Raw genomic sequence first — 27,815 nt, forward strand, 5'->3', positions numbered from 1 at the left:
AGAGAGAGAGAGAGAGAGAGAGAGAGAGAGAGAGAGAGAGAGGGAGAGGGAGAGACAGAGAGAAAGGGAGAAAGGGAGAGGGAGAGACAGAGAGAAAGGGAGAGAGACAGAGAGAAACAAGGGGGTTTGGAATATGCTCCCCGTAAAATTGAAAAACTAGATGTCCTTAAATGCAATTTCCTGCATTCTACAAGTAAAATTCATCTCTGGCTTAAGATTTACTACAAATAATATTTTTGATTCACAATTATTGGGGTGGAGAACCCCCAGTGCCCCCACCCCCCTCCCCCTACTCCGCCGTGCCTGACCAATGCCCCACAACTGGTATTTCAAAGGTCATGGTATGTGATGTCCTGTCTGTGGGAAAGTACATATAAAGGATCCCTTGCTGCTAATGCTTACTGCTAATGGAAAAATGTACCGGGCTTCCTCTAAATACTATGTGTCAATATTACCAAATGTTCAACATCCAGTAGCCAGTGGGGGCGAGACATAGCCCAGTGGTACAGCGCTCGCTCGATGCGCAATCAGTGTGGGATTGATCTACATCGGTGGGCCCATTGGGCTATTTCTCATTCCAGCCAGTGCATGACTGGTATATCAAAGACTGTGGTATGTACTACCCTGTCTGTGAGATGGTGCATATAAAAGATCTCTTGCTACCAATCGAAAAGAGTAGCCCATGAAGTGGCAACAGCAGGTTTCCTCCCTCAAAATCTGTGTGGTCCTTAACCATATGTCTGACGCCATATAACCGTAAATAAAATGTGCTGAGTACATCATTAAATAAAACATTTCCTTCCTTCCTTCCAGTAGCCAGTAATTAATAAATCAATGTGCTTTAATGGTTTTGTTAAACAAAACAAACTGTAACACTTTTTTTTTCATACCACCCACCCATAACCAACTCTTTGTAATTATATTTGGAACAGACCCAAGAGAATAATTTTGTGATTCATTAAAATGTAGGTCTGCATGAAGAAACAGTAACCCACTTAGCAAAAATCTTTAACTTAGTACATGAACATCCTGTAGCACCAAGATGTTAAGTAGCTTCTTCCTTATTGGTCCACCCATTACAATTTCATTCATATAAACACTTTTCTGAGTGGTCAAACTATGTAAACACTTTTCTGAGTGGTCAAACTCTGGGGGAGGATAAGAGTTCATGGGAACGGCCAGAAACATTTGTTTGTCGTCACGCGGTGGCTGAAAAGAAGAAGAATTCAGAAATTTTGAGTTTTTAATTGGAATCTTTTAATGTTATAGACATTTAGTCTTGACAAAGTAATTTCTATTTTATGGAAAATATTTTCTTTTGGAACTGAAGGCCAAAATAAGTGTAGGCAAAGGATGCTTTTATATTCAACTGGAAACTGAATTATATTCTGACTGGATGCAGTCATTTTGTTAAAATGGAATCATTTTGTTAAAATGGAATGTACAAACTGACATTTAGTGTTGTTAAATATCCGAGAAGTGAAAATATTCCAAGGTCAGTCATTTTCAGATTTGGCAGGTGCACTTAATGAATATTCATTCCGACAAATTTGTAAAAAATATTTAAGAAAATAATTCAAGGTTCATTATAATTTATCTGACTGATAAATACAGTTGCCATGGAGATGCTTCATCTGTGTGTTGTGTTTTACTGCGTGTGTATGATGCAAGTCTTCGCCTGTCCCAAAGAGTGCACATGTTCAAACAAACACGTCGACTGCTATGGGAGAAAACTCCGTGAAATTCCCCTCGACATTCCAGCAGATACAATGAAACTAGATCTGGGTAATAACCAGATCGAACATATCGATTCATCGAGGTTTGTGAACCTGCTTAAATTACACGAGTTGGTGCTCAAAGACAACCAAATTACCTCCCTTAAAGTGGGAACGTTTCAATATTTGAAAAATCTGGAAAATCTGAATCTGGGAACCAACACTATAAAGGTCCTTGAAGCAGGGGTTTTCGATGGATTGCCGAAACTCAAAGGAATTGATCTGACGGAAAATTTCATTGAAAATATTGGTGACGCATTTCAGAATTTGTTTCTACTGGAAAGACTTGATCTAGGTAGTAATAAACTAAAAGTAATCAATGGAATGGCATTTAACGATTTACGAAATCTCATCTACCTTGTTCTTCCAAACAATGAAATAACAAAAATTGACAGGTTTGCTTTCCGACCACTTCAGAAGCTGTCGTCGATCATCCTGACGAAAAACCCGTTAAAAAATGCAAACGCTCTGTTCGTGAAAAACCGACAGCTTTCGTATATCGATCTGACGCACTGTGCCCTGACCCGCATCCCAAGCAAGTTCCCGCCGTCAGTCCAGTATCTACAGCTACGCGACAACAACATCACTCGAATAAAGAAAATCAGTTTTTCCAAGAATAAGTTATTAGGAATTCTTGTCCTCGACCAAAACAAGATAGGCTTTATTGAAAAAGGAGCATTCGCTATGTTAAAAAATCTTCATGAGTTGTGGCTGAACGGCAACAGATTAACACAGTTTCCTTCACCTGTCTCACCAGCAGTCACGTCAATCTACATATCAAAGAACAAAATCCAACAGGTTTCGTCCGACGATTTCCCTGCCAATTCCAAGCTGACAACACTGTCGCTTAAAAGCAACGAAATCTCAGTTTTGAAACCGGGTACATTTTCGAAGCTGAAAAATCTAAACAAGCTGTATTTGGACCAAAATAAGATTTCTGTCCTGAGGAACAAAACATTTTCTGGACTTAATAAATTGTCTGCTCTGTCACTGAGCAAGAACTTTGTGACACGTATTGAAAGAGACGTTTTCGCAGGATTAGACTCACTGCAAAAGCTCGAACTGGCTTTTGTACCAGAAATGATTCCTCCTACTAAAATAGAAGGGAATATATTTGTGAATATACAAAATCTCACTTTGCTAGACTTGCAACTCAGTCCTGCTATAACCCAGCAGGTCGTTCAGTCTAACATGTTGTCATCGGTAACGGGACTCAAAGACGTCAATCTGATGGATAATAACTTAAACACGCTGAATCCAGAAATTCGGACATTCTTGAAAAATGTGACCGTTATAAAAATTGCCGGAAACATGTGGCACTGTGATAGGCAGCTCTTGTTTCTAAAGAAATGGATGAACTCAAATCTAAGAAAGTTTTTTCTAAGCAGTCAGATCATGTGCTCTTCACCAGACATTCTTAGAGGGAAACGAATTTCAAAGTTAAAAGATGAGGACTTCGTTCTGACAACGAATATTCCACAACTGACAACATCTATAACAACAACAACTACAACTCCATCTCCATCTCCTACAAGAACCACAGACATCAAAACTAACAAAAAAATGGTTTCAGCAAAGTCTCCAAAAACCACTGTGAACAAACGAACAACTCCCAAACACAAAGAGGAAACAAAAGATTTTACGACTAAGGCTTCTAAACCCGGCTCATCCAGAGCGGTAACAACAGTGACTCAAAAGACAAACAAAAATGAAAAAGGTGTACAGAAATTTGGGACAACTGAAAAAGTGTATACACGAAAACTGTACATAAAAACTGAAAGCCCTAAAAAGACACAAGTCACAATCCGAGAGTCAAGTGCAAGTGGAAAAGCGGACATTTCAACAAAGCCAACTGACTTGTTACGTCGTACGACAATAAAATCAGGAGTTACAATGACTGTGTCTGCTGACAACAATAAAACCGAATCCAGAGATGATTTGGAAGGAGGGTCAGCATCGGCAAACCGAACTAACAGTAAAAATGATAAAGATTTGGTGTCAGAGCCAACAGAATCGGTGAAAAGCGAAGACAGTAATTCAACAACATCTTCTCCTGTCACAAGAAAACACAAAATTGATGAAACGCTGAATAACGTAGATGACAAAAAGTATGCATTTGATACAACACACGAAAGTAAAAAAGGTGGAAAGAAAGAGAAAAACAGTGGAAAGAAACAGAAAAATGTTAAAGAAAATGGCGGACGTGGAAACCATTCTGAACCGACAGATTACGAAGATTCATCACCTGGTCAAACAAAGGCTCCCGGAAACAACGGAAAAACCAAAATAATCGTCATTGCAACATGCGTCTCCATAGCAACGCTAATAGGAGTGGTTCTGGTGACGGTGTTGGTACACAGACAGTATCAGAAGAACAAGCTGGTGTACCACCGCGCACTGCAGTACCGACAAGACTACACCGACGTGACGTTTTTTGTCGGCGAACCTGTGAACACTGTCGCGGAAACGGACTTCATAGCAAAACCAAAACCGCGCAAACGTTCGGACAGAGGTTCGACATCCTCCGTGACTAAAGAAGACATTACTAACGAGTTAGATCAAAGCATGAAAGTGTACACCTGGGATGATGAGAATTAAAGAGTTGTGTCCCTTGGCATAAAATGACAAATGTTCAGATAGACGTTTGATATCTTCTGTGACTAAAGAAGACGTTACTAACAAGTTGGTCCAAGTGAGAAGATGAGATTTAAGAGTTGTGTCCCTTGGCACTGGTTGTCAAATAAAGGGCATTCATGCAAATCACGGCAAATCCATTTGATCACATCCTGAATGAACTATATTGATTCAGTCTGAATAGCAAAAACAAATAGCAAGAATTCTAAAATTTATGCAAATAATTACCTTTGTCAAATTGTTTTTTGGGTTTTTTAATATTGTTAATTATAGCAAAAATATTATTATTTTAAATAGTTACTTTGAATTCATTTCTGATATATCAAAGGCCATGGTACTATAACTTTTTTAATTCATTAAATTGAGTAAATTGTCAGGTTTTGTGAATTAATAGTTGATATAATATTTTAAAATGATAACTGCAATTGTGCACAGAATTTTGGATCTCGATATTCTTTTGCTATTAGGATATTTTGTGATTTTCAATTTCACATGCAAAAATGAAATGGGAAATATGTCAGATAAGTCATATAATTAGCATCCTTATTGATAAGAAATAATAGAAATGTTAAACTGAACAATCATTCATTTTGATGTTTGTTGATTTGCATGAAAGCTCTCCAAATAAAATAGTTATGTCCCTTGAGCTAGGATAATTATTTAATTACTAGCATGTCTGGGCCTCGGTGGCGTCGTGGTTAAGCCATCAGATGAAAGACTGGTAGGTACAGAGTTTGCAGCCCGGTACCGGTTCCCACCCAGAGTGAGTTTTAACAACTCAATGGGTAGGTGTAAGGCCACTACACCCTCTTCTCTCTCACTAACCACTAACCACTAACAACTAACCCACTCTCCTGGACAGACAGTCCAGATAGCTGAGGTGTGTGCCCAGGACAGCGTGCTTGAACCTTACTTGGATATAAGCAAGAAAATAATTTGAGACGAAATGAAATGCACTCCCATAGTAAAACTGAGTTTGTAAGCAGTAAAAATAAAACTAGATGTACATAGATAAAACTACATGTACATATATGTGGTTTTCTGATTCGTTTTCCACGAGCGTATTTCCTGCAGGAAACCCTGATGGCGCAGGAGATACACGAGTGGAATACAGAAATCAGAAAACCACATATATAGAAGATACAAATTATAGTGCCAGCGATATCTCCTACAACAGCCTTTAATGGATGATAAATGTAGTTTTGTATTTATTACATACCCTAAATTTGAATTTTGTTTATAAATTATAGTTTAAAAATTGTGACACTGCTAGCTAATGACAGGGATTTCTCAATTTACACAAGTAGGTCAGTTATGTTACTATGCGCACCGATGAATCACCAATTATTACACATAGGAATATAGTTCTACTAAACAAAAAACAGCAATAAGAAAGAATGAGTGAAAAGTTACCTATAATTTTAACGATATTGTTTGAAATGCCTTTTAAAGACAATCTAATAGCCAAAATTCACCAACAGTGTAATATTTAATTTGCTCATAATACATCACAAAACCTTCAGCGCGCCAGTTTTATCAACAGAGAAAAATGTCAAGAATTGTTCACTCAATGTCTGTGTCGTCATCGGTGTGCTATTGTGTTTTATTGATGTTTATGGAATTACTCGTTGCTGAAAAGTTGAAGTTTATATTAAACGTACCTCCATAAATCATCACTCCACTGAATAATCCAGTTGTCAGTTCATCCTAGTTTTCTACGTAAGGAGACGGTGCAGGCGACATCATTGTTGCTAAAGTCAACGACAGTCACTTTTCGCACCATTGTTTTGGCTTCATAAACAATTAATATAGCATATCTTACCGTAATTTCACTAGAAATCCATATTTTATAAAAGGTACAATTTTGTAATCACAAGATTTTGTTCAAACACATTCAGGTGCATTAGTAATGCTAAAAAAAAAAAATCAATAACAATTTGACATTGGAATTTTTTCAATATTCTTAAAAAGGAAACATCATGTACCCAGTTTATGGTTATTGTAAGGAGATGCACAGTGACGTCATTGGAATACTGACGTCATTTAAATTCAAAATTAGCTGTATTATTACAATGCTTCGCCACATTAAAATAAAAACTAGTCTACTAACCTTGACCCCGTCAAATTCCTTTAACAAGCAGACAATGCTGTTTACAGGTCGGTATTTTTATTTATTTTCATAATTTAAAAGATGAAAGAAATAAAAAGTACCTTTTGTCAAATATACAATGTATAACATATCACAAAATTACTGCTGGATATGTTTTATTTATTGTGTACGAAGCCAAAACAAGGGTCCAAACAGTTACTTGTCAACCTTAATCGTGGATTAAAAGCTCATTGGTGAGTAGTGTCTCTAGTTTTGGTATCGCATTCATTAAATTGTAAATATTCGTAACCGTTTTCGTCTGTTTCGGTTCAAATGTTCCACAAAATAGCATTTCAAACATGCATAACAGTTAACTGCTTTAATAGGCAAGTCAAACCAAGCATCAACTTTGTTTACATATCGCTAAGGGAATTCCCGGTAACCATGTGCTATAAATAGTAGCGTTGAATACGGCATAGTTCCGGCAGTTGAGTTGAATACGGAAAAGTGTATTTCATTTTTGTATTCAGGACTGTATTTATGTAGTAAGATTTAATGGGTATGTAATAAAAATTATTATAATAGCATAGTATACTGCATGGAGTTAATGTGTAAATATTATTTATAAATTAATGGTTATACTTTGTACTTATTTTGTACAAACTAGCTGGTACAAATGTAAATTGGATTTTTTAAGCATGCCCTGAAATTTAATTGCATTTTTCATTTTCCATTTAACATTCATGGATTTTAAGCACACACCCACCCCTGAAATTCATGAATGTTTTCCGTTACCATCCTTAAATTCATATTTCCAGTTACCATCCTGAAATTCATGAATATTTCCAGTTACCATCCTGAAATTCATAAATGTTTCCAGTTATAATCCTGAAATTCATGAGTTTCCAGTTACCATCCTTAAATTCATGAGTTTTTCCAGTTACCATCCTTAAATTCACAAATTGTTTCAGTTACCATCCTGAAATTCATGAATGTTTCCAGTTACCATCCTGAAATTTGTGCAGTGTGCACATTTATTTTCTATATATTTATGCTTCTTTGGTCACTTAAAATGTATTGCTTTGATTAAAACAGCACAAGTGTTTTTGCCAGAAAGAAATTTTTGGGTATGGCACTATGCAGTTGAATATTTACAATGTTGACAGAGGGTATAGAGGACCTTCTCCAAAAAGAATATGGGTTAGGTTTAGGGTTAGGGTTATTGTTAAGAAAATCATACAGTAATGATAAGAGTCAATAATTTTGTCAAACATTTTAACTTATAAATATAAAATCTGCAAACAAATTTGGGTTTGGCACCATACCCATTTTACTTTCTGGCAGAAACCCTGCACAATCAAGCAAGATTTGATTGTGAGAGCGCACATAAAGTTACCTTTGTACAGTGAGAAACTTTTAACCTGCTGTATATTTTATAACTACATGTACACTGAATACCAAAAGAAACGCAACAATATAAAGTTTAGTTGTAACATTAAATTTTGTTTTAAAGGGACATTCCTGAGTTTTCTGCACTTTTTAAGACATTTTCGACTAACAGAGACTTTTTAATGATTGTAATTACATATCAAATATATTTTTCTGCATAAAATATTAGTGGATGTATGTAATGTTGTAATTTTGGGAAGCGACGTAATAACATGGCGTTGCTTCCCCAGACCTAGCTCACACTGCAATTTGAAATATGACGTCATTTAGTCTCCTTCTAGTTGGGACTTGTTATTCATAAAGAAAACTACAATAATAATATGGATAATAAAGAAATTATTACATTCGCGTGTGAGTCATAATGATTTTACGAAACTCGTGTCAGGATTCATGTATTACCCCCACTCTCGCTTGGGTAATACAAACATCATGACACTTGTTTCGTAAAATCAGTATGACACACAGGCTTGTTTTAATAATCTCTATTTATTTTCGGTTATATGGCATCAGACATGTGGTTAAGGACCACACAGATATTGAGACAGGAAACCCGCTGTCACCACTTAATGAGCTACTCTTTTCGATTAGCAGCAAGGGATCTTTTATATACACCATCCCACAGACAGAGTAGTACATATCACAGCCTTTGATATACCAGTGGTGGTGCACTGGCTGGAACAAGAAATAGCCCAATGGGTCCACCGATGGGGATCGATCCCAGACCGACCGCGCATCGATCGAATGCTGTACAACTGGGCTACATCCTGCCCCATAGCACTTGTAATCAATTCAAGCTCTTCTAATTAAAATCTACTCATGAGCCTCATTTGCATTTTTTGGTGGAGTTTTTTTGGTGTTCAGTGTCATTCATTACTTGCTCAATTGCTGTCGTGTAGAATGTATGTAACATATAACTACTGATGTCTTTTTAAATAAGAAATGTTTTGTATATTTATCTTTTTGCCTGCAATCATGAATCTATGTAACATGTAACTACTGATGTCTTTTTAAATAAGAAATGTTTTGTATATTTCTCTTTTTGCCTGCAATCATGAATCTATGTAACATGTAACTACTGATGACTTTTTAAATAAAAAATGTTTTGTATATTTATCTTTTTGCCTGCAATCATGAATCTATGTAACATGTAACTACTGATGACTTTTTAAATAAGAAATGTTTTGTATATTTCTCTTTTTACCTGCAATCATGAATCTATGTAACATGTAACTACTGATGACTTTTTAAATAAGAAATGTTTTGTATATTTTTCTTTTTACCTGCAATCATGAATCTATGTAACATGTAACTACTGATGACTTTTTAAATAAGAAATGTTTTGTATATTTTTCTTTTTACCTGTAATCATGAATCTATGTAACATGTAACTACTGATGACTTTTTAAATAAGAAATGTTTTGTATATTTTTCTTTTTACCTGTAATCATGAATCTATCCTTTTACAAAGGTTATAGGGACTAGCCAATGATTGTAGCAATTCTGAGAAGTTTTTCGGCAAATAAAATATTTTTACAGTATTAAAACTGATATTTACTTACATTTTCTTGCAACGGTCAGGTCAGAAAGAAACAAGCAAACAATGTTTTATTTAACGACGTACTCAACACATTTTATTTACGGTTATATGGCGTCGGACATATGGTTAAGGACCACACAGATATTGAGAGAGGAAACCCGCTGTCGCCACTTCATGGGCTCTTTTCGATTAGCAGAAGGGTTCTTTTATATGCACCATCCCACAGACAGGGTAGTACATACCACAGCCTTTGATGTACCAGTCGTGGTGCACTGGATGAAGCGAGAAAGGACAGGTCAGTGTTATAGGGTTTAACGTGCACACGGTCACAGGATTTAATGTGTACATTCAGAACAAGCTGTTGTAGCACACGCCTGTCATGGGCATAGGTATCGACTTATGCCAGCTCCTCTGCTTAGGACAGGAAAGGGTTTAGGGGGTTGGTGAGTGGGAGGGAGGGATCACCCACGCTGGTATGTACAAGGAAGCACAAGCAGCCCAAACAGAATCGGGAGTGGGCGAGGTTTGGTTTTAGTGCTGTTCAATTTGCAAATGTCCCATAAGATGAGGTTCAGAAAGAAATGGTCGAGTAATTTCGTGAGGCAAATTTGATGCATAATTTGGAGCGGTTCATTTGATAGTTTGTCGAAAGTTAACTCATTTAGAACATGAATATCTATAGGTAGTTCTAAACCAAATAACTTCCGGCTGGGTCAAAGTTCGAGGTGCACCCAACGTTTCATAGAAAAGTGAACACCACAAGTCTTGTGATTGGTGATAAATGTGAGTGTGTTGGTTGAAAAAAAAAAAAAAAAGGTTTCATCTGGGTAAAAAATGTATACAATTTTATTTCATTTAGTAACCACTGTGTCAAGTAGCTTTGTGCTTGAAACATGTATGGGGTACCTGTAAAAAAAAGTACTTGAATTTTGTGCGGAACTAGGGTAGTCATAGACGCTACCCATTATCTCAGAAATGAGCAGCTTGACCCCCAGTTTTTTCTGATTCACTTTAAGGGTGAGGGGTGGTAGTATTTATATCCGTGGCATTTATGTTGATTGATACGCTGCAGGTAGGAGTTTTAGCCACATGTTACTATTGTCATCTATGGGATTTCATTTGGTGGTATACACCCTTTATAATCAATTCATTTCTGGACATCATACTGTTTTGTAGCATCTCAATATCGACTTTAGTCTAAAATAATTTTGTACATACAAATTAAATCAACTTCCAACAGTCAAACGAGATTTGAAATAATTAGGCAAAAGGAAATTCCAAATGTAATTGTCCATATGTTTTATATTTATTAATGGGCTACGGTAGAGTGTTTAAAAAAAAACCAGGAGAAAAGCATGACATATTTATTTGGGTGGATGGGGGGGGGGGAGACATTGGGGGGGGGGGGGGCAGGACGGAAGTCTTGTTAGGGTTACAAACTCAGGATAACTTGTCCCTATTCCAAACAACAGCAGTAAAGGGTCACTTGTGAGGTATGTATTATTCCAGAGTTTATCCACGATTTTTCGCCTGGGTTCCGTGACTGATTAGATTGGGAAAATTAGCACAATTTAATCACAACTGGAATATTTTTTCAGGCCACTGAATAATGCAGTACGCCACTATTATATTAATTTATCAGAACAGACATAATTAAATATACATGTATATATAGTTGGAATTTTTAGCAAAGAAATTGGTCTTTTCAGTGCCAATTATTTTTTGGAAAGGGCTTTTGCTCAGAAACACTGAATGCCTGAATAAATTCCCATATTATTATTATTATTTTATTTTATTTTGCATTCAGTTGGTTTGGAAGCATGGTTTTGTTTTCTATTTATATTGTATTTTAACAAATGTTCCAGTGAAGTACAATATTCACACGTCAAAAGTAGGTCACAGTGACCTAGATATGGTATGCAATAAACCACCATCACAAGTTGTACTTGCATGCAAGGTGTGATGATTCTATATGAATTGATAAGAAATATATGGCCCAGAAACAAATTGTAGTAATGTATTATAATAGTAATGCATGAAAAGTAGGTCGCAGTGACCTAGTTACGGTAAGCAAGACACTGCCATCCTAACTTGTACTTGCATGGAAGGTTTAATGATCCTACATCTGTATATGAATTAATAAGAAAGTTGAACGATAACTCTACTGAATATAGAAGTATTTAAAAAGACTATTTCATAACCATTACCATATTACTCACTCTCACTAGGGCAATACACAAATCCTGACACTCGTTTCGTAAAATCAGTACGACACACAAGCTCCTGCAATAATCTCTATTTGTCTCACTTTTTAACTTTTTAACGAGAAACAATAAAACGTAAACATGTCGATGACAATAAAACGTAAACATGACATACTTGGTAAATGTGTCATGAAGATTTCTCTCAGCGCCATGAACTCATCTTCTGGGCTGATGTCGGCAGATCCAAAATCATTTCGCTCCGGCCACACTTCTCTGAAAATACACAATAATACTTCAGCAGGGAACATCTTGTTCAGTATCGTGTCGTGATTCGCTACACAAGTTTCAGAGATCGTGACACAATTTTCAAACAATAAACCGACTATAGACTATTAGTAGCAAAAACAACCCAGGAACATTTTGTTCATTATCGTGTCACAATTCGCTACACAAGTTTCAGAGATCGCTACACAATTGTAAAACATTAAACAGTAGTTGCTAATCAATTTTCAATTGACCACAAATATCGCAAATCAAGATTTTGAAAACAGAATATTCCCTGTTCAATATTTGCCACGAGCAAAATTTAAATCAAATGATACCAGGTTAATAATCACATTAAGTTTCAAATGAAATTCATTAAATTTTTTATTGCAAGGTGATCAATTTGTCACTGCTAAAACTTTCCAGGCAAGTGTGGAGGGGAGACTGATTGTTTATGGGTTGTTTAGAACTAATATAAAATTTGGAATGGTGGGGTAGTGTGAATATGGAGGCATTTTGTGTATTACAAACAACTTCTTTTGATTAATTACATATTCTTTTATTGACGTGTTTATAAAGCACATATTTTATTTAACGATGCACTCAACACATTTATTTATGGTTAAATGGCATCAGACATATCGTTAACCATATGTCCGACGCCGTATAACCATAAATAAAATGTGTTGTGTGCGTCATTAAATAAACCATTTCCTTCCTTCCTTCCATAAAAATTAAGGTGATTTTTTTTTAGTATTTTTGTTATTTCAGCTACATTGTACAATGGCCTAAGAGGTCAAATGAGCGATTTTGTAATGTAGATATGCGTGTGACATAACATGAGTGACGTCAAAAGTCATAATCTGCTAGTACATGTTTATGACTTTGCTTTAATCTGTCATCATAATGTGTCAGTAGAAACCGTGGTTACAGGATAAATACTGTTATAAAGACAAAATATACAAAAACAGATGTACATAGTGATACATGCGTGACGTCAAAAATCATAATCTCCTAATATACATAACTGACCAAAAGAAACGGTGGTTGCAGGATAAATAGAAATTATTACACGAGCTTGTGTGTCGTACTGATTTTACGAAACGAGAGTCAGGATTATTGTATTACGTGAATCCTGACACGAGTTTCGTAAAATCAGTACGACTCACATGTGAGTGTGATCATTTCTTTATTATCCACATTACCCAAACTATTATTTTTATGAATAACAAGCTAGGACCATGTCAAAACGTTCGAAACGTAACTAAAAAGAGATGACGAAACGACGAAGCCACGTTAAGTTATGACGTCGCTTAACAAAATTATGTTATTCATAGTGCATGTGAAATCATTATGACACATGTGGGTCATACTGGTTATATTTCCCTGAATATCTTCAACTATGTGGATGATAAAAGACAGTTAACTAACCGTGCGGCCCGGAGCAGTGCCACGCTCTCTCCAGCTCTGTGTCCTCGCAAAGCGTCCTGAATTTTGATCATTGCCTCGGCTCTGAAAAAAATAACACAAAAATGTAACTTTATTTTTATCAAGAAAAGAAAGAAAGAAATGTTTTATTGAACGACGCACTCAACACATTTTATTTACGGTTATATGGCGTCAGACATATGGTTAAGGACCACACAGATTTTTAGAGGAAACCCACTGTTGCCACTACATGGGCTACTCTTCCGATTAGCAGCAAGGGATCTTTTATTTGCACTTTCCACAGGCAGGATAGCACAAACCATGGCCTTTGTTGAACCAGTTATGGATCACTGGTCGGTGCAAGTGGTTTACACCTACCCACTGAACCTTGCGGAGCACTCACTAAGGGTTTGGAGTCGGTGTCTGGATTAAAAATCCCATGCCTCGACTGGGATCCGAACCTAGTACCTACCAGCCTGTAGACCGATGGCCTACCACGACGCCACCGAGGCCGGTTTTATTTTTATCAATTCAGGGGTTTTAAAAAAACAAATGTTTGAGAATGTTACTAGCCTTCACAGAAGCTTTAGTACTCTATGTAATATAGTAATACAGTCAATAATTTCCACTAGCTCAGACCACCAAAAAAGAGAAAAGAAGGTTTTTGTTTAACAACATCACTGGAGCACATTGATTAATTAACAATCAGCTATTGGATGTCAAACATTTGGTAATTCTGACTCGTAGTCATTAGAGGAAACCCGATATAATGTTTCTAATGCAGCAAGGAATCTTTTATATGTACTTTCCCACAGACATGAAAGCACATACCACGGCCTTAGTCCAGTCATGGTGCACTGGTAGACACGAGAAAAAAACAATCAGCTGAATGGATCATCGAGGTGGTTCGATCCTGCAACGCAAGCACCTCAAGCGAGCAGTCAACCAACTGAGCTAAATCCCGTCCCCTCAGACCACACAAATTCACTAGCCGAGACCAATGCAAAAGATAAATTTAGGTAACCCACTGCATAGCCCAGTGTTTGACAAATATTTGAGTAAGTCACTAGCCCTCACAGAAGCTGTGGCTAATGCCCTATGTATTACAGTCGTACAATTGCAGGGATGTGAGAGGGGCTGGAACAATAAAGCCTACTGTGGCCGGGGTCCAGGGGCTGCTCAAGGGTCCCTGAAGAAACATTTGTTGTTTGCAACCCCTGGAACTGCCAAAAATTGCATTCGATGCTACCAAATCTAAACTGGTTATAACTTATAATATAAGACACACATCATAAACTTGAAACCATAAAAATATGCAAATGAACCTTGTGTGGTCAACAGTATTGAACATCATGTTTTTTAGACGAAATGGAAAAGTGCATTTACGCGTTTCCACGTAGCTCTCACATTCCTGCAATTGATAATTTGAACTAGCTTAGACCAAAATTTCACAAGCCAGGACCAAGCGCTTGTGGATTTGTCGAACTCTGCATAACCCATTTATGGGTAACGCAAAAGATAAATTCAGGTAACTCATTATTTATGTCCATGTAAATGGTGTCCTGAATTGTGGGCAATCCAAAAGTAGGTGAAGCAAAATTAGATTTTTGCAACCAAAGAAAGAAATGTTTTATTTAACGACGCACTCAACACATTTTATTTACGGTTATATGGCGTCAGACATATGGTTAAGGACCACAGATATTTTGAGAGGAAACCCGCTGTCGCCACTACATGGGCTACTCTTTCCGATTAGCAGCAAGGGATCTTTTATTTGTGCTTCCCACAGGCAGGATAGCACAAACCATGGCCTTTGTTGAACCAGTTATGGATCACTGGTCGGTGCAAGTTTACACCCACCCATTGAGCCTTGCGGAGCACTCACTCAGGGTTTGGGGTCGGTATCTGGATTAAAAATCCCATGCCTCGACTGGGATCCGAACCCAGTACCTACCAGCCTGTAGACCGATGGCCTAACCACGACGCCACCGAGGCCGGGTTTTTTTGCAACCAATGCGTGAATAAAACAATTGTTCTTGTAATTTTCTTTTAATAAGGAAGGAAGGATATGTTTTATTTAACGACGCACTCAACACATTTTATTTACGGTTATATGGCATCGGACATATGGTTAAAGGTAGGGTCAACTCAAACAAGAGCTTTATGTGTTGGAAAAATGCATACCCGGACCACCAACACATGCTGACACTTTAACAAATGAAAAACGCGTAATTTTAGAGTTAATAAAAATACATGATTATTCCTGCTAACTGGGGGAGCCATTTTGTTTAGTTTTTGTGCACAGTGTAAACAAACGCTCTAATTTACGACAAGGTGCTTCGCTTTCATCAACCTGACTTGTAAAACAACATAAATGAATTGATAGTATAATAAACTATTTAACTAAATATATTTCAGGTTACATCAATAGAACGAAATGGAGTTATAGTATTTTTCTTTTTTTTAAAATCCAAAGAAACAATGCATACTTATTAGGCCTATTGGTAGGGCACGTTCGAGCAAAAACTACCACTCACGATACCCAAGTGATACTTTTCTTTTCTTTGGGACAACGTAATTGGTCAGTTTTGTGATTTTAGATGGGAAAGTCTACTTAATCAAGGGTTTTACAGAATTACTTTCAGTAATAAAGCAGGGCGGTTGGTAATGTCCATTACGATTTGAGGTGTATCCGTGCTGTTATCACACAATACCCTGTGATCTTCATAAAAGAGGCACGTCTTTTTAGTGTGTCTAGACACAGTGTCTGGGGACCGCCTGAATATACACCTGCCAATCAGGAACCACAGAAAGAAAAGACCAATTAACCATGAAAACACTCCCGATTATTGTTTCAGTACGTGGGTTAATTTATGTACGAAACATAATACAGTTATTTCAACACTTTGACAATGGTGGTTTATTTTGTACTGAAAAATAATATATAATTGTTGCCGGCTTACTAGGATGAATATAATTACAGAACATTGCGATGCATCTGCAAAAATCAGGTATGTTTCGTTTCTTCAGTTCGAAGACTAATTCCTGACATGACACGTTAGGTATTACGTAACCACCAGCTCGCCAGAGGGCATATTCACTGGGATGGTACAAAATGGCTGCGCCCGTTATATATAATAGCCGTCACATTTAACCGTTTTATTAATTAACTATACGATTATACTTGTTGATATTAAGCAATAATGTGCATTATATATCGTTGAATATGCATACCAGGCCAAATGCCTTAATTGTCCCCTCCTTTAAGGACCACACAGATATTGCGGGAGGAAACCCGCTGTCACCACTTCATGGGCTACTCTTTTTAATTAGCAGCAAGGGATCTTTTATATGCACCATCCCATAGACAGGATAGCACATACCATGGCCTTTGATGTACCAGTCGTAGTGCACTGGCTGGATTTATTGTAATATGTCGCTGTCTGTTGGATACTTATTTACCTTACAACTCATTGATTTAAAGTGAAAGACCCCAATTTTTAAACATTAAGGCATATTTTTCACTGTTAAAGAGTCGGTTCTGATAATTGTAATCAGATATTACTTAAATTTGATTGTTCAGAAAACCATTTCTTTATGTCTGAAGTGTTCCTGGTGATTATAACACCAAAATTTCATTTTTCATATTTTTCAAAACTCTCGTACCTCCGAGAAGTAATGGTTATGGAGACAAGCTTTGGTCTGTGTTTTAAGGATATTTCTCCATTTCAACTTCACAGCTCTTGTTTCACTTATTAATAACTTTATCCAAATGTGTTACAGTTTTGTAGATTAATCAGATTTGGTGTCTATCTTTACAGGACGAAACTAGTGTCTGCTCCTTTAAAACATTTTCCCTTGTTTAACAGCAATTTAGGGGGCGGGACGTAGAACAGTGGTAAAATACTCGCCTGATGCGCATTCAGTCTAGGATCGATCCCCGTAGGTGGGCCTATTAGAGTATTTATTCTTTCAGCCAGACTGATATATCAAAGGCTGTGGTATGTGCTATCCTGTCTGTGGAATGGTCCATTTAAAAGAACCCTTGCTAAAACTGTAGCAGATTTCCTCTCTTAACATTATATGTCAGAATCACCAAATATGTACCTCTGTTGATCATCCTCGACCTCTGAAGCCGCATCAAACGGTGAAATATCAGCTGGTATCTCAGAGTGACCCTGGACAAGGGCAGACAACTCATCTGAGATTTCATCCCAGGAATCTTCTAATTCTTGTTCAGAAGGTTCACTGGACTGGTTGTTGTTGACTGTGAGAAAAAAACACACAAAAAAGACATGGTGAAAGGTATTGCCTTTCTTTTTCTTTTATTTTTAAATCATAAAATAACTTGAAATGCATTGCTGAATATTGACAACTCTCCGTCAGCTGTTAATGACGGTTCTGAAGTAAAACGATCTTCCTGCACACAGAAAAGACAAAAGTCCTCGTTGTGCCCAAATTCGTGAGATCTAAAGCAATTTATTATCCACGTGGTTCAACATAACCGAGTTAATTAAAACCATATGAGGCACACATGTAATACAGGGGTGGCAAAAGTCCTCGTTGTGCCCAAATTCGTGAGATCTAAAGCAATTTATTATCCACGTGGTTCAACATAACCGAGTTAATTAAAACCATATGAGGCACACATGTAATACAGGGGTGGCAAAAGTCCTCGTTGTGCCCAAATTCGTGAGATCTAAAGCAATTTATTATCCACGTGGTTCAACATAACCGAGTTAATTAAAACCATATGAGGCACACATGTAATACAGGGGTGGCAAAAGTCCTCGTTGTGCCCAAATTCGTGAGATCTAAAGCAATTTATTATCCACGTGGTTCAACATAACCGAGTTAATTAAAACCATATGAGGCACACATGTAATACAGGGGTGGCAAAAGTCGTCGTTGTGCCCAAATTCGTGAGATCTAAAGCAATTTATTATCCACGTGGTTCAACATAACCGAGTTAATTAAAACCATATGAGGCACACATGTAATACAGGGGTGGCAAAAGTCGTCTTTGTGCCCAAATTCGTGAGATCTAAAGCAATTTATTATCCACGTGGTTCAACATAACCGAGTTAATTAAAACCATATGAGGCACACATGTAATACAGGGGTGGCAAAAGTCGTCATTGTGCCCAAATTCGTGAGATCTAAAGCAATTTATTATCCACGTGGTTCAACATAACCGAGTTAATTAAAACCATATGAGGCACACATGTAATACAGGGGTGGCAAAAGTCCTCGTTGTGCCCAAATTCGTGAGATCTAAAGCAATTTATTATCCACATGGTTCAACATAACCGAGTTAATTAAAACCATATGAGGCACACATGTAATACAGGGGTGGCAAAAGTCGTCGTTGTGCCCAAATTCGTGAGATCTAAAGCAATTATTATCCACGTGGTTCAACATAACCGAGTTAATTAAAACCATATGAGGCACACATGTAATACAGGGGTGGCAAAAGTCCTCGTTGTGCCCAAATTCGTGAGATCTAAAGCAATTTATTATCCACGTGGTTCAACATAACCGAGTTAATTAAAACCATATGAGGCACACATGTAATACAGGGGTGGCAAAAGTCGTCGTTGTGCCCAAATTCGTGAGATCTAAAGCAATTTATTATCCACGTGGTTCAACATAACCGAGTTAATTAAAACCATATGAGGCACACATGTAATACAGGGGTGGCAAAAGTCGTCATTGTGCCCAAATTCGTGAGATCTAAAGCAATTTATTATCCACGTGGTTCAACATAACCGAGTTAATTAAAACCATATGAGGCACACATGTAATACAGGGGTGGCAAAGTCCTCGTTGTGCCCAAATTCGTGAGATCTAAAGCAATTTATTATCCACATGGTTCAACATAACCGAGTTAATTAAAACCATATGAGGCACACATGTAATACAGGGGTGGCAAAAGTCGTCGTTGTGCCCAAATTCGTGAGATCTAAAGCAATTTATTATCCACGTGGTTCAACATAACCGAGTTAATTAAAACCATATGAGGCACACATGTAATACAGGGGTGGCAAAAGTCCTCGTTGTGCCCAAATTCGTGAGATCTAAAGCAATTTATTATCCACGTGGTTCAACATAACCGAGTTAATTAAAACCATATGAGGCACACATGTAATACAGGGGATTATCCACGTGGTTCAACATAACCGAGTTAATTAAAACCATATGAGGCACACATGTAATACAGGGGTGGCAAAAGTCGTCGTTGTGCCCAAATTCGTGAGATCTAAAGCAATTTATTATCCACGTGGTTCAACATAACAGAGTTAATTAAAACCATATGAGGCACACATGTAATACAGGGGTGGCAAAAGTCGTCATTGTGCCCAAATTCGTGAGATCTAAAGCAATTTATTATCCACGTGGTTCAACATAACCGAGTTAATTAAAACCATATGAGGCACACATGTAATACAGGGGTGGCAAAAGTCCTCGTTGTGCCCAAATTCGTGAGATCTAAAGCAATTTATTATCCACATGGTTCAACATAACCGAGTTAATTAAAACCATATGAGGCACACATGTAATACAGGGGTGGCAAAAGTCGTCGTTGTGCCCAAATTCGTGAGATCTAAAGCAATTTATTATCCACGTGGTTCAACATAACCGAGTTAATTAAAACCATATGAGGCACACATGTAATACAGGGGTGGCAAAAGTCGTCGTTGTGCCCAAATTCGTGAGATCTAAAGCAATTTATTATCCACGTGGTTCAACATAACCGAGTTAATTAAAACCATATGAGGCAAACTTGTAATACAGGGGTGGCAAAAGTCCTCGTTGTGCCCAAATTCGTGAGATCTAAAGCAATTTATTATCCACGTGGTTCAACATAACCGAGTTAATTAAAACCATATGAGGCACACATGTAATACAGGGGTGGCAAAAGTCCTCGTTGTGCCCAAATTCGTGAGATCTAAAGCAATTTATTATCCACGTGGTTCAACATAACCGAGTTAATTAAAACCATATGAGGCACACATGTAATACAGGGGTGGGAATTGGTGAACTGTAAAAAAAGAGGAAATCTAGAGGAGTCCCGGAAATTCTTGCAATCCTAGGTTAAAATCTGTGCCATCTGACACATTTTGGAGGAAAGGACGATTAAAATGTGAGGAAACACAATGTTCCATGAGAGGAAAACAGCTGATCTGAGGAGAATTCCCACCCGTGGTAAGTGTAATGACGTAATTTTGGAAAGTGACATCTAACATGACGTTGATTCTCCAGTCCTAGCTCAGACTGCGCATGTGAAATATGACGTCATTTTGTTGTTTTCTTCTAGTTGTGGTTGAAACATTTTGAGACGGCCCTTGTTATTCCTAAAAAATAACAACAATAATATGGATAGTAAAGATTACAAAACTTGTGTCATATTTCATATATTCCCTCACTCTCGGTTGGCAATACAAAAATCCTGACACTTGTTTCGTAAAATCAGTACGACACACAAGCTTGTATAATAACCTCTCTGAGTATACCGTAGTTTTGGGGCGGGATTTATCTCAGTCAATTGAGTGCTCTCTTGAGGTGCTTGCGTCACAGGATCGAGCCACCTCGGTGGACCCATTCAACTGATTGGGTTTTTTCTTGTTCCAACCAGTGCACCACAACTGGACAAAACGCTGTGGTATGTGCTTTCCTGTCTGTGAGAAAGTGCATATAAAAGATCCCTTGCTGCATTTGGAAAAATGTAGCAGGTTTTCTCTAATGACGAGTTAGAATTACCAAATGTTTGACATCCAATAGCTGATGATTAATTAATTAATCAATGTGTTCTAGTGGTGTCCTTAAACAAAACAAACTTTAACCTGTAGGTTTCTTCTTCTTTCTCCGCGTCTTCTTCTTCTGCACGACTAGATGTGTCTGTCGGGAATGGTGGTCGAGCATCTTGAGGAACAAGTGGGTAGACTCCACGAGATCTTTCAGATAGGACCTACAACAAAATGACAGTAGAATATAGCCTGCATAATCTGCCGTTCGAGAGCTAGACAGAAATTTGTACAGTTATGATCGCTCTCCGACATCAGAGATATAAGTATAGCAAAAACATGGAATAGCTGCCTACCACATGGTAGACAAAGGAAATGTTTTGTTTAACACATTCAACACATTTTATTTACGGTTATATGGCGTCAGACATATGGGTAAGGACCACACAAATATTGAGAGAGGAAACCCGCTGTTGCCACTTCATGGGCTACTCTTTTCGATTAGCAGCAAGGGATCTTTTATATGTACCATCCCATAGACAGGATAGCACATACCACGGCCTTTGATATACCAGTTGTGATGGACTGGATGGAGCAAAAAATAGCCCCAATGACGGGGATCGATCCCAAACCGATCACGCATCAAGCGAGCGCTTTACCACTGGGCTACGCCTCGCCCCCTGGTAGACAAGGATTCCCACTCTAATAGAACAATAATCCTTTACATTGATCCAAATGTCCATCCAGCTCTCGAATGGCAGATTTTTGGGTGGGACATAGCCCAGTGGTAAAGCGTTCGCTCGATGTGCGGTCGGTCTGGGATCGATCCCCGTCGGTGGGCCCATTGGGCGATTTCTCGTTCCAGCCAGTGCACCACGACTAGTATATCAGAGGCTGCGGTCTGTGGGATGGTGCACATAAAAGATCCCTTGCTACTAATCGGAAAGAGTAGCCCATGAAGTGGCGACAGCGGGTTTCCTCTCTCAATATCTGTGTGGTCCGTAACCATATGTCCGACGCCATATAACCATAAATAAAATGTGTTGAGTGCATCGTTAAATAAAACATTTCCTTCCTTCCTTATCCAGGATTTTCTGCCAAAGTCCCATGTCTGAAGGGATTGGGGAAATTAGCGCGAGTAAATCATACTTGGTATATTTTTCAGGCCACTGAATGATGCAGTACACCACTGTTAAATTAATTTATTGGAATATTCACAATTAAAAATATATATTGTGAATTTTTAGTAGACATTGTGAATTTTTAGTAGACATTGTGAATTTTTAGTAGACATTGTGAATTTTCAGTAGACATTGTGAATTTTTAGTAGACATTGTGAATTTTTAGTAGACATTGTGAATTTTCAGTGTAACTTTTTGGGGGAAGGGGCCTATGTTTGGACCCAAAAAATGTCTGGATAAATCACTGTCATAACGCGATACAAGAACCAGAATTGAGATATGTACCATGATATACTGCGAAGACCAATTCTCAATTATTAGAATCCATAGAGTGCTCTAGTTTCATGTACATTTTGTATAACTCAATAAAATGATTTATCATCCATTAAAGGCTTTTGTAGGAGATATCACTGGCGATATCTCCTGTGATATTCTCCGCAGTAGATATCTCTTCTTATAATTTTGATTGGTCAAATTTTAATCACAAAACAATGTTTTGTTATGTCACTGTATTTGTTTCAGCACTAAACCTACCATTAGTGATGTCACGCCACTGCCATTCTGCTAGTTACCGAGTCTACCGCTGACATTCAACCCACATTACTGACATTGTTTACAACTACCGCAAATGAAAAGAATGATAATGGATGATAAAAAGAATACCCCCCTCGTGTCTTGTGATATCGTTTATCAGCATTCATTGATAAAAGTATAAAAATCCTCGGCAAGCCTCAGATTTCATACTTTTATCAACTCGTGCTGATAAATTATGATATCACAAGACATGAGGGGAGTATCCTCTATGCACCAGTTAATCAAGATTTGTTCCAAACAAATGGAGCTATTGTTTCTTTTCTTAAACATTGAAAATATAACTGTGCACTAACACACGTACAAAATATATACCTTAACTTGTTTTTGCGTAATCTGTAAATAGTTTACACAAATTTTAAATTTTCAAAGTCTGGGCCAGTGCATTATATAACTTTTAGTCTACTCTTAAATCTATAATGACGTCACATGCATGCAATTTGTATGGCTTTGCCATGATATTAAAGGGACAGACCCTAGTTTTTAAACATTAAGGCATATTTTCACTGAGTTTCAACCTGTAAAAATGGACAGAGTGAAACAAGAGTCTGTGACGTTGAAATACTCTTAAAAATAGACTAAAATGCGACTTCATAATTGTTACTTCTCAGATACATGTGCATTTTTTTTTAAATGGTTATAACTGAGAGAAGCTAAAGTCTGTGATGTTTAAACAGGGAAATACCATCAAAAATAACTAGAGCGTGTCTCATTAACCATTACTTCTTAGACGACATTTGGATATGGTTATAACAGAGAGAAGCTAAAGTCTGTGATGTTTAAACAGGGAAATACCATCAAAAATAACTAGAGTGTGTCTCATTAACCATTACTTCTTAGACGACATTTGGATATGGTTATAACAGAGAGAAGCTAAAGTCTGTGATGTTTAAACAGGGAAATACCATCAAAAATAACTAGAGTGTGTCTCATTAACCATTACTTCTTAGACGACATTTGGATATGGTTATAACAGAGAGAAGCTAAAGTCTGTGATGTTTAAACAGGGAAATACCGTCTAAAATAACTAGAGCGTGTCTCATTAACCATTACTTCTTAGACGACATTTGGATATGGTTATAACAGAGACAAGCTAAAGTCTGTGATGTTTAAACAGGGAAATACCATCAAAAATAACTAGAGCTCGTCTCTTGACCATTACTTCTTAGACGACATTTGGATATGATTATAACAGAGAGAAGCTAAAGTCTGTGATGTTTAAACAGGGAAATACCATCAAAAATAACTAGAGTGTGTCTCATTAACCATTACTTCTTAGACGACATTTGGATATGGTTATAACAGAGAGAAGCTAAAGTCTGTGATGTTTAAACAGGGAAATACCATCAAAAATAACTAGAGTGTGTATCATTAACCATTACTTCTTAGACGACATTTGGATATGGTTATAACAGAGACAAGCTAAAGTCTGTGATGTTTAAAGAGGGAAATACCATCAAAAATAACTAGAGTGTGTCTCATTAACCATTACTTCTTAGACGACATTTGGATATGGTTATAACTGAGAGAAGCTAAAGTCTGTGATGTTTAAAGAGGGAAATACCATCAAAAATAACTAGAGCTCGTCTCATTGACCATTACTTCTTAGACGACATTTAGATATGGTTATAACAGAGAGAAGCTAAAGTCTGTGATGTTTAAACAGGGAAATACCATCTAAAATAACTAGAGTGTGTCTCATTATCCATTACTTCTTAGACGACATTTAGATATGGTTATAACAGAGAGAAGCTAAAGTCTGTGATGTTTAAACAGGGAAATACCATCAAAAATAACTAGAGTGTGTCTCATTAACCATTACTTCTTAGACGACATTTGGATATGGTTATAACTGAGAGAAGCTAAAGTCTGTGATGTTTAAACAGGGAAATACCGTCTAAAATAACTAGAGTGTGTCTCATTAACCATTACTTCGTAGACGACATTTGGATATGGTTATAACTGAGAGAAGCTAAAGTCTGTGATGTTTAAACAGGGAAATACCATCAAAATTAACTAGAGCGTGTATCATTAACCATTACTTCTTAGACGACATTTGGATATAGTTATAACAGAGAGAAGCTAAAGTCTGTGATGTTTAAACAGGGAAATACCATCAAAAATAACTAGAGTGTGTCTCATTAACCATTACTTCTTAGACGACATTTGGATATGGTTATAACAGAGAGAAGCTAAAGTCTGTGATGTTTAAACAGGGAAATACCATCAAAAATAACTAGAGTGTGTCTCATTAACCATTACTTCTTAGACGACATTTGGATATGATTATAACAGAGAGAAGCTAAAGTCTGTGATGTTTAAACAGGGAAATACCATCAAAAATAACTAGAGTGTGTCTCATTAACCATTACTTCTTAGACGACATTTGGATATGGTTATAACTGAGAGAAGCTAAAGTCTGTGATATTTAAACAGGGAAATACCATCAAAAATAACTAGAGTGTGTCTCATTAACCATTACTTCTTAGACGACATTTGGATATGGTTATAACTGAGAGAAGCTAAAGTCTGTGATGTTTAAACAGGGAAATACCAAAAATAACTAGAGTGTGTCTCATTAACCATTACTTCTTAGACGACATTTGGATATGGTTATAACAGAGAGAAGCTAAAGTCTGTGATGTTTAAACAGGGAAATACCGTCAAAAATAACTAGAGTGTGTCTCATTAACCATTACTTCTTAGACGACATTTGGATATGGTTATAACTGAGAGAAGCTAAAGTCTGTGATGTTTAAACAGGGAAATACCGTCTAAAATAACTAGAGTGTGTCTCATTAACCATTACTTCTTAGACGACATTTGGATATGGTTATAACAGAGAGAAGCTAAAGTCTGTGATGTTTAAACAGGGAAATACCATCAAAAATAACTAGAGTGTGTCTCATTAACCATTACTTCTTAGACGACATTTGGATATGGTTATAACTGAGAGAAGCTAAAGTCTGTGATGTTTAAACAGGGAAATACCATCAAAAATAACTAGAGTGTGTCTCATTAACCATTACTTCTTAGACGACATTTGGATATGGTTATAACTGAGAGAAGCTAAAGTCTGTGATGTTTAAACAGGGAAATACCATAAAAAAAAAAATAGAGCGTGTCTCATTGACCATTACTTCTCAGACGACATTTGGATATGGTTATAACTGAGTTCTAAGCTAAAGTCTGTGATATTTAAACAGGGAAATACCGTCAAAAATAACTAGAGTGTGTCTCATTAACCATTACTTCTTAGACGACATTTGGATATAGTTATAACAGAGAGAAGCTAAAGTCTGTGATGTTTAAACAGGGAAATACCATCAAAAATAACTAGAGTGTGTCTCATTAACCATTACTTAGACGACATTTGGATATGGTTATAACTGAGAGAAGCTAAAGTCTGTGATGTTTAAACAGGGAAATACCATCGAAAATAACTAGAGTGTGTCTCATTAACCATTACTTCTTAGACGACATTTGGATATAGTTATAACAGAGAGAAGCTAAAGTCTGTGATGTTTAAACAGGGAAATACCATCAAAAATAACTAGAGTGTGTCTCATTAACCATTACTTCTTAGACGACATTTGGATATGGTTATAACTGAGAGAAGCTAAAGTCTGTGATGTTTAAACAGGGAAATACCATCAAAAATAACTAGAGTGTGTCTCATTAACCATTACTTCTTAGACGACATTTGGATATGGTTATAACTGAGAGAAGCTAAAGTCTGTGATGTTTAAACAGGGAAATACCATCGAAAATAACTAGAGTGTGTCTCATTAACCATTACTTCTTAGACGACATTTGGATATGGTTATAACAGAGAGAAGCTAAAGTCTGTGATGTTTAAACAGGGAAATACCGTCTAAAATAACTAGAGTGTGTCTCATTAACCATTACTTCTTAGACGACATTTGGATATGGTTATAACTGAGAGAAGCTAAAGTCTGTGATGTTTAAACAGGGAAATACCAAAAAACTAGAGCGTGTCTCATTGACCATTACTTCTCAGACGACATTTGGATATGGTTATAACTGAGAGAAACTAAAGTCTGTGATGTTTAAACAGGGAAATACCATCGAAAATAACTAGAGTGTGTCTCATTGACCATTACTTCTCAGACGACATTTGGATATGGTTATAACTGAGTTCTAAGCTAAAGTCTGTGATATTTAAACAGGAAAATACCGTCAAAAATAACTAGAGTGTGTCTCATTAACCATTACTTCTTAGACGACATTTGGATATGGTTATAACAGAAAGTTCTAAGCTAGTCTGTGATATTTAAACAGGGAAATACTGTCAAAAATAACTAGAGTGTGTCTCATTAACCATTACTTCTTAGACGACATTTGGATATAGTTATAACTGAGAGAAGCTAAAGTCTGTGATATTTAAACAGGGAAATACCGTCAAAAATAACTAGAGTGTGTATCATTAACCATTACTTCTTAGACGACATTTGGATATGGTTATAACTGAGAGAAGCTAAAGTCTGTGATGTTTAAACAGGGAAATACCAAAAAACTAGAGCGTGTCTCATTGACCATTACTTCTCAGACGACATTTGGATATGGTTATAACTGAGAGAAACTAAAGTCTGTGATGTTTAAACAGGGAAATACCATCAAAAATAACTAGAGTGTGTCTCATTAACCATTACTTCTTAGACAACATTTGGATATGGTTATAACACAGAGAAGCTAAAGTCTGTGATGTTTAAACAGGGAAATACCATCAAAAATAACTAGAGTGTGTCTCATTAACCATTACTTCTTAGACGACATTTGGATATGGTTATAACAGAGAGAAGCTAAAGTCTGTGATGTTTAAACAGGGAAATACCATCGAAAATAACTAGAGTGTGTCTCATTAACCATTACTTCTTAGACGACATTTGGATATAGT

The 27,815-nt window shown here is 36.9% G+C and overlaps 1 protein-coding gene and 1 long non-coding RNA gene across 2 annotated transcripts in view; both read right to left on the reverse strand.

The window, feature by feature from the left end:
* Window positions 1–27,815, reverse strand: part of LOC121385530 (protein timeless homolog) — a 99,486-nt gene that overhangs the window by 42,511 nt on the left and 29,160 nt on the right. The window contains exons 14-20 of the mRNA XM_041516238.1: window positions 21,232–21,349; window positions 17,743–17,800; window positions 17,488–17,647; window positions 13,384–13,464; window positions 11,849–11,961; window positions 3,578–3,828; window positions 1,119–1,209 (exon numbers count right to left, since the gene is read on the reverse strand). Coding sequence (XP_041372172.1) covers window positions 1,119–1,209; window positions 3,578–3,828; window positions 11,849–11,961; window positions 13,384–13,464; window positions 17,488–17,647; window positions 17,743–17,800; window positions 21,232–21,349 — 872 coding nt within the window. The remainder of the gene's footprint in view (window positions 1–1,118; window positions 1,210–3,577; window positions 3,829–11,848; window positions 11,962–13,383; window positions 13,465–17,487; window positions 17,648–17,742; window positions 17,801–21,231; window positions 21,350–27,815) is intronic.
* Window positions 9,221–9,463, reverse strand: LOC121385248. The gene is made up of 2 exons (XR_005959515.1): window positions 9,386–9,463; window positions 9,221–9,306 (listed from the first exon to the last, which is right to left on the reverse strand). It is a non-coding gene; the product is annotated as an uncharacterized LOC121385248 (long non-coding RNA).

This window comes from Gigantopelta aegis, chromosome 11 (assembly GCF_016097555.1).
Source record: "Gigantopelta aegis isolate Gae_Host chromosome 11, Gae_host_genome, whole genome shotgun sequence".
In the NCBI taxonomy this organism is placed as follows: Eukaryota; Metazoa; Mollusca; class Gastropoda; order Neomphalida; family Peltospiridae; genus Gigantopelta; species Gigantopelta aegis.